General features: G+C 32.7%; 1 protein-coding gene across 2 annotated transcripts; it reads left to right on the top strand.

The window, feature by feature from the left end:
- The first annotated feature begins 1,558 nt into the window (after positions 1-1,558).
- Positions 1,559-4,932, top strand: LOC111919035 (E3 ubiquitin-protein ligase RGLG2). Of its 2 annotated transcripts, XM_042898784.2 has the most exons (12): positions 1,559-1,794; positions 1,968-2,128; positions 2,289-2,504; positions 2,649-2,733; positions 2,804-2,947; positions 3,042-3,155; positions 3,561-3,708; positions 3,792-3,897; positions 3,989-4,119; positions 4,268-4,457; positions 4,545-4,601; positions 4,698-4,932. In XM_042898784.2, exons 3-12 carry the CDS (start codon positions 2,298-2,300, stop codon positions 4,776-4,778), a joined length of 1,263 nt encoding a protein of 420 aa, XP_042754718.1. In that variant the 5' UTR covers positions 1,559-1,794; positions 1,968-2,128; positions 2,289-2,297; the 3' UTR covers positions 4,779-4,932. The 2 variants fall into 2 exon arrangements, with proteins under 2 accessions (XP_042754718.1, XP_023770417.1); XM_023914649.3 differs by lacking the exon at positions 1,968-2,128.
- Positions 4,933-8,427: the final 3,495 nt, after the last annotated feature.

Raw genomic sequence — 8,427 nt, 5'->3', positions numbered from 1 at the left:
TTTACAAGAAATTATAAAAATATCAAATTCAATTGCTTATAATAATACAATTGTGTGTACAATATGTCTAATTACAAAGGACTTCACGACGTTTGACCGAGTATTCTTGACCTATTTTTACCAACTGTTACAATACCCCTTGTAAATTAGCACCAAATCGAGTGACTGGATAGGATAAGGGAACTTGTCGATTTCTTGGGAAATTGGGCGTCAATTCCTCCATCCTCTCCACTGTTACATAGCTTTGAACATAGAAATCAAACATGAATTTGTAATCAAGTAAAACAAAGAGCAGCAAAGATGGAATTTATTTTTATGTTAATAATTGATTTTTTGTTGTAGATCGAGAGAGAGAACAGAAGAGGAACAAAGAAGAAGTATAGAAAGAGGGGGTAGAGAAGGGGTATTCCAAGTGATTGCTTCAAATCAAGTATCTATAGAGGAGATATTTTAGCTTCAAATCAAACCCTACAAAAATATACATACATACTCATTGTCTCCAGGGAGGGGTTCTATAAAGCAGGCCATAAAAACGGGGATCAAACACTGATATGGCTGCATATTCCAATCGAATATGCCTTCCGAGTTCCCCTGCCAAAACAGGACCCTAAAAACTCATAATCGCCATAATCTTGATAAAGAACAATCAAAATCGGAAGTCATCACAAGAATCACAAATCAAATACATCCCCTCAATGTTGGTAAAGAACAATGAAAATCGGAACCCAACCAAGGAGACAACATTTTGGAGAAGCGTGGAATAGAAGATAGGCAAGAAAAAGTGAAAGACGGATACGGTGGAGGACGGAAGGACGTAAGACGTATCAACAGAAGAACGCGTATTGAAGGTCTGGTAAACTCTAGGAGGGAAGCCAGTTCTGTCGAAGCCAATGAACCTAAAAACCAGACAACCGACAGAAAGGCCATTTGGCTAGGCTCTAACTCTTATCACTGTTTATAACCCTTGTCTTTTTAATATATACTAGTTTATAACCTTATGATTACAAAATTATTTAAACTTTCATAGTAAAAACTTATAATTATTAATTAATTATTTTAAATAAATTACTAATTAAGATATATATTTTAGTTATATAAAATTATAATTTTTGATTCAAATAAATACGTGAAATTATATCATCTTATAATATATATTAATTCTATTTGTTTTTCATTCTAATGTTATTAATTTAATATGGTTAAAATGAGAAATTTTAAATTTTAAATTTGAAATGGAAAATCAATAGGTTAACAAGTGACATTATACTAATTAGGATCACTAATAGGATAACAAATGTCAAAAAAAACTATTATTTTATTAATATAGAGAAAATAAGATATATAATTATAATATAAATATAAAATATATATTAGTCTAAGATATATATTTTTTTAATGTATGAATCAAATTCATAATAGAAATATCTTTTCCGATAAAATAACCTACTTATAACACTTATAACGAAGAAAATTGCTACTTCATTACAAGTTTATCAGGATATTTAATTTAATTTCTGTTTTCAAAAAGGGTGTCTTTTCACGAAAATGGTGAACAACCTCCAACAGAATCTCCTTAAAAAAAGTTTCCAAATTGATGAAATAAATTATTTTATCGTGGATTAGTTGAGGAAGAAATCCAGAGGCCAGACGACAGTAGAAAGTGGACTCCATGCATACAACTCCATAAAACCAAAACATCCAAAACTAATCGGAATCTTCTTCCATTGATGCTCTGAGAAATCCTTGACATCATTTGTAAACGGCACATATCAACGCTTCAGAGAATCTATCCAGGTTTGTTTCTTCGAATCATTCTTCCAAATTCATCACCGAAGTTGAATCTGAAAATGGTAAAATTACTGATTACATTAAACTCTTGAACTGAATCAGAGGTAACTTATCTAATGTAGAGAAAACACTAATGTAGTTTAACTAGAATTTACAAGGTTGATTTACGTTTCTTCTAGGTATAAGAGATTGAACTTCCACCAAATTACCGATCCCTTTGTTTTGAGATACAGCAACGATTTAGCAACAAAATTGATTTCTGTTTCGGTTTTTCCGTAAAAGGGGAATTTCAAATGTTTATGTTGCGTTACCAAATATAGAAGATTGGTTAATCTTCCGCGTAATTCTCTTCAAATATCCGCGTTATTTCGATCATGTTACTAACTAATCTGTTTCAGTTTTCACAATAAATAAGGGTTTTCAGGGTTTTTCGTTTCAATCATTCACAATTTGCTTTCGAGAAACTGTTTTCTAAACAAGAATTTATCGGAACTCTATAGATTAATCAAATGGGGGGCAAGAGTTCTAAGAATTCAAAGCCAAAAGGAGGGAAGTATAGCCAATCGACATCATCTTGTTCAAACAATCAGTACGGCGGTTATCCTTCGCAGCCATCTTCCTCTACTCCGGCCTACGGCGCACAACCTCCTAAACCACAAAAGAAGCTCGAGAAACGATATTCACGAATCGCTGATAATTACAATTCTCTAGAACAGGTAACTTTTATAAACATTTCTTGTTAATTTGAATCGATTCTCGTATCCTGATTCCTCACATTAAACTGATTTGAAATCTTCTGTATCCATCGTGCGTTTCTCTTGTATTGATTGGAATCATACGATCAATTTGAACGATTGCAGGTGACACAGGCTCTTTCAAATGCAGGACTCGAATCTTCCAACCTCATCGTCGGCATTGATTTCACCAAAAGCAATGAATGGACAGGTAATTAATACCTTTTGAATTCCATCAATCGAAGTGAATCAAACATGCTAACATTAGATAACGAAAACAGGTTCACAATCCTTCAATGGAAAAAGCTTACATCATATTTCAGATCATAGTCTAAACCCCTATGAACATGCCATATCCATCATCGGGAAGACATTAGCAGATTTTGATGAAGATAACTTGATTCCATGTTATGGATTTGGAGATGGTATATATAGTATATATATACTTTATTCATGATTTCACCTAATCTTCATTCTTTATAAAGATGTTAATTTTTTTTTTTTGCTCTCAATTATCAGCAACAACACATGAGAAAGCTGTTTTCAGTTTTTATCATGAAGATAGATTCTGTAATGGATTTGAAGATGTGTTAAGTAGATACAGAGAAATTGTCCCTCATCTAAATCTTTCAGGTTCTTAATCTAATTTACTTCTTTTCATCTTAATGTTTCTTTTAAGTCATAAAATTAACTTTTTTATTTTTTTTTAGTAAATTACTGAAATCGTCCCTGTGGTTTGGTCAAAATTGCACGTTTGATCCCTAACTTTTTTTTTTGCACTCGGATCGTCCCTGTGATTTGATTTTGTTGCGTTTTTCGTCCTTATGGTTTGGTAAAAAGTGCATGTTTGGTCCCTAACTTTATGTAAGGGACGAAAAATGCAACAAAATCAAACCACAGGGACGAAAAACGCAACAAAATCAAACCACAGGGACAATCCGCGTGCAAAAAGAAGTTAGGGACCAAACGTGCAATTTTGACCAAACCATAGGAACGATTTCAGTAATTTACTAATTTTTTTTTTAAAATTTTGTGTAGGTCCCACATCTTTTGCCCCTGTGATTGAACAAGCTATGGCAATTGTTGATCAAAGTGGAGGCCAATACCATGTCCTATTAATCATCGCTGATGGGCAAGTTGGTCATTCAGAAGAAAAGAAAACTATAGAAGCCATAGTCAAAGCAAGGTAATTAATTAATTAATTATTTATCTATTTTCATCTTTTAATAATTAAAATATTATGATTATCGACATTGTTGTTTTTTACAGCAAGCTTCCACTCTCTATAGTGTTAGTCGGGGTAGGAGATGGGCCTTGGGGGATGATGAAGGATTTTGACGATAATATCCCTAATCGTGACTTTGATAATTTTCAGGTAACTTCAATATAATTTTATTGGTTTTAATTCTTGTTATATTATTTTTAATATGTGTACTGATTTTAATATTTTATTTTTTTGTTACTAGTTTGTGAATTTTACAGAAATTATGTCAAAAACATATTTGCCTTCAAATCGAAAAGAGACAGAATTTGCTCTTTCAGCATTGATGGAAATCCCTTCTCAATATAAAGCAACAATTGAACTACATTTACTTGGGTATGTTGTCTTCCTTTCTTTTAATTTTCTCTTTATGCAAAAAGACGTAGATACCCTTGATCATTAATGTAAATGCCGATAAATACCTTGTATCAAAAATAGTCTTAGAAAGCTTTGTTTAACTTTATTTCATTAATTTTTTTTCCAGGAATCGCGGAGGAATATTCCACCAGAGGGCCGCCCTACCACCGCCAGTTGGTCAACCATCCTCCTCCTCCTGTAACGTCTCAAAACCATCGCCGTCAACTACTTTTCAAAATAGTGGTTGTACTTCAAATGGTCAAACTAGTCAAAATGACACGTTAGCATCAATTTCAAAATCAACTAATGATGAACAGGTACCTATTTATTATTATTATTATTATTATTATTATTATATTACGTATCTAATTATCTCGATTATCTAATTCTAATTTGTAATTTAGTTATGCCCCGTTTGCCTTACGAACATGAAGAACATGGCCTTCGGGTGTGGGCATCAGGTATATTAATTTTTTCCTTCAGTTTTATTTACTTTAAAAAAATATTGATTTTGTGGAAAATGCATTTAATTAATTTTATGATATTTAATTTGGTAGACGTGTCACGAATGTGGGGAATCGCTTCAGTTGTGCCCAATTTGTCGCGCCTCAATCCAAACAAGAATAAAGCTCTTCTAAAACTTGGTTTATTTTACTGACAATATAGTTCTTCTTTTGGTGAACATATATTTAGGTTTAATTTTGGTGACTTTAATATGAAAACTTGAAAAAAAAAAAAAAAGATGTGGGTGATGAGATTTTTTAAGAAAAGGAAAATATTTTGAGTTGGGTTTATTGGGTGCATAAAGTATCAAACGTGGACGATAAGTCCATGGAGTAAAATTTGTCGCCACATATAAATGTTTAGATTACTTGAAACTTATAAGTATGAAAACACAATGGATTGATAAGTTATTTTTGTTAACGTTTAGAAAATTACAATTAATAAACGCAAAATGTAATTAAAAAAAAAAAACGGGTAATTGTTGATAATGAAAAATGACAAAGATTTTGATGTTAAAACATGAGTAAAAACAATAAACTAGTTTTCATCTATAATAAATAGAGTAAATCGTCTTTCGTTCAGGTACCAAAACCAAGTCACCGGACCACCTTTGATATATCAACTTCGACCACCATTAGAAACAAAACCCTAAACCTACAAGATTTAGAAGTACGTGTGACACCATTAAAAGCAAGAAACTTAATTTTGTCATAGTGAACGAAGGTTGACAATAGTGAACAGTTGCATGAAGACATTCATGCCCTTGTTTTTCCCTCAAAATTTTACCTTGAGTTTTCAAATTCAACATACAATATCACAACTAGTTTATTTTGATGTTACTTATCCATCTATACTAAATAATTCTCTCAGAAAACATGTTCTAATTGGACTAAATCAAGTTGAATTCAAGCTAGTTTGATCCAGATTTAACGAGGAATTTCTATAAGAATCGAGAGAAAGGTTCATTAGGCCTTTGTGTTAATTCACCTGTGAGTGTAACGGAATGTAAACGCTTGGATTTTGGTACTATTTGAGGTGTGCGATAACACATCAATGAAGTCTGATTTAAGTTAAAACACTCTTTAGGACTATGGAAATTCATAGATTTGGGGTTATAGGAAAAGGGGAAAGAAGTATCGTATAAATCGACTCACGAAGAACAACAACTCTTCCAAGACGTGGTTTACTCTAATCTCGTTTCTCTGGAAGTACAAGAATTCAAGGTATTAGAGGCGACATGCGTCGCCACAAACGAGTGTCCATGTCGTCGCTAAAGATATTAGCAACGACTTGTTGCCGGTAAAAGGTTGTCGATGTTGCCTCGCTGCAAATGCTCAAGATATGGCCGCTAGTGTTATGTTGCCACTAATGTTTTTTGTCGCCGCTAATTACATATAGCCACTAATACTTACGTATCGCCACTAAAATATTTTTTATTTTTTTATTTAACATTAAAATTATAAGAAACATTATAAATGCATAAAAACTGCTACAAAACTTAATTTTGCAGAAATATTAATCCATACACAATCGGTCCAAAATATTCCTCCAAACAAAGTGCAATATATCTAAAATATTAACTCGGACAAAACATTTCATGAAATCCTAAAAAACTAACTACTCATCTTCATCACTTCAATTGTTTCCTTCGTTATCATTTCGAGGCAGCAATGAGTGAAACCAGTCTTCCAGTGCCGCAGAACGGTTCGGGTCCTTTAGTATTGTTTGCAGTATATCCAACTACAAAGAAAACAAAATATATTACCAACATATCATAATAGCATCATACTTTCCAAAAATTACCAAAATAAGAAATACTAATATATCAAACTATAACCAACATATCATTATAGCATTCTACTTTCCAAATACACTTAAACATACATCATACACAATATTGCATATACATTATAGCATTATACTTCTTCTTTTTTTTTTTTTTTTCATTTTTCCATTATAGCATTGTATTTTCCAAAAAATTACCAAACTATAAAATATCAACATATCAAAATATAACCAAATAACATGATACACAATATTGCATATACATTATAGCATTGTACTTTTGTTTCATTTTTCCAATTATAGCATTGTACTTTCTAAAAATGACCAAAATACAAGATACCAACATATCAACATATCATTATAGCATTCTACTATATACTAAATAAATAATTACCAACATATCATTATAGCATCCTACTTTTTTTCATTTTTCTATTATAGCACAATACTTTTGAATTTAAACGAACAATTACCTGTAATTGTGGTGGTTGTTGTGTCATCAGTTGTTCCTGATCGTACATAGACACAACCGTAGGAGGTTTACGCCTAATGTCTCTAACATGTCCACGTCGAACACCCAATATTCTTTCAAAACAGTTTTTATATCACTTGGTGTTAGACCACTTGCTTCATAAGAAGATTGGGTTTATTGGTTGATCTCTTGGAGTAAAGCCAACTGTATTTTCAAAAAATGATAAACACCATAAAAATTAGATTACTAAATACCCCTTGACGATATAAACACTTATACGAAAGTACAAATTAACCACTTACATATTGTTGCTCGACTGCAAGACTACTAAATACCCTTTGGCGATTGGTATGCCTTACGAAATGCTTCGATTTGAGAGATGTCCTATTTAACATTAGAAATTAGATTAATTATACTTTAAATAAACATTTAAATATAACATAACTTACTTCTTTGAAATAGGCATTGTTATACAAGCTTGACCCCCTCTGTTTATAACTTGTTGTTTTGCACGGACTTCTTTGTTTGACGCTGAATGTTTTAAAAATTCAGGCGTTTGAAAATGTTCGACTGCTTGAGCCCAATTTTCGCTTGACATACCCATGTGGGGGGGGGGGGGGGGGGGTTGTCTAATGTTAGTGGGATATGTGCAGGCCCCCAATATCCTTAAAAGAAGCATGGGCTTTACTTTTATGGCCTCTATAAATTTTGGCAAGACTCGAATAAATGCTCCGCAACTACTGAGCACGCCCGAGATCCAAGTTAACGTTATCAAAATCAAACTTATTCTACAAATAAAAAAATTAGTTAATTAAATATCAATTACAACTAAACTTAAAATATTATCCAAGTTACCTTTAGATGCATGATTGTTGCATTCCTTAAAGGGGGGGAAACATTGTCCGAACCAGATACGCTGAAAGGGATGTTCATCCATATATATCTCCCAATCTCATGTGAAAACCAATTAGCACGCTTCCCGACACGGGAGCATGTGATCTCCCTGTCGAAATCCAAATTCACGGGCTTTCTCTTGTTTCCCTGTATCAACTTTCCTAGCTCGATGTTTTTAGATAAACCCCTTCTTTTCTTTGGAAGCTCAGATGAAAAATATACAGTTAAAAATCTTAGCCATGATAATTTATAATAAATTAATAAAAATAGTCAATAAATATATCATAATAAGACTTACCATCCTGTTCATGCAGACCGCGACTAAATACCGCAACTAAAGCCTACCGGAGGTGGTGGATCCCCTGTTCCATCACCTCCGTGTCGAACGCCCATAACATCAGCCATCATGGTAAAGAGTATCGACCAACTAAACCTCATGTGTAGCCTATAAATGCAAACCTAAATGAATCGTAATGTCAAAAAATGTTGGAGGATAAATCAACTCTAACTTGCACAAGATTCTAATAATGTCTTCTTTTTTTCCTCATATCTTCCACCTTTAGTGATCGGGAGCAAATTTACATGAAAACATACAAAGATCTACAATTGGTGTAGAAGTTTCTTTTGCCACA

The sequence above is a fragment of the Lactuca sativa genome, chromosome 3 (genome assembly GCF_002870075.4).
Source record: "Lactuca sativa cultivar Salinas chromosome 3, Lsat_Salinas_v11, whole genome shotgun sequence".
Lineage (NCBI taxonomy): Eukaryota > Viridiplantae > Streptophyta > Magnoliopsida > Asterales > Asteraceae > Lactuca > Lactuca sativa.
This window is presented reverse-complemented; position numbering and strand designations above follow the sequence as displayed.

Bases quoted from the DNA above. Each gene is read 5' to 3' on its own strand.
- LOC111919035 (XM_023914649.3), top strand. From the start codon at position 2,298: ATGGGGGGCAAGAGTTCTAAGAATTCAAAGCCAAAAGGAGGGAAGTAT. The intron at 2,505-2,648 runs GTAACTTTTATA...GAACGATTGCAG, and splicing joins ATTACAATTCTCTAGAACAG to GTGACACAGGCTCTTTCAAA. The intron at 2,734-2,803 runs GTAATTAATACC...TAACGAAAACAG, and splicing joins CAAAAGCAATGAATGGACAG to GTTCACAATCCTTCAATGGA.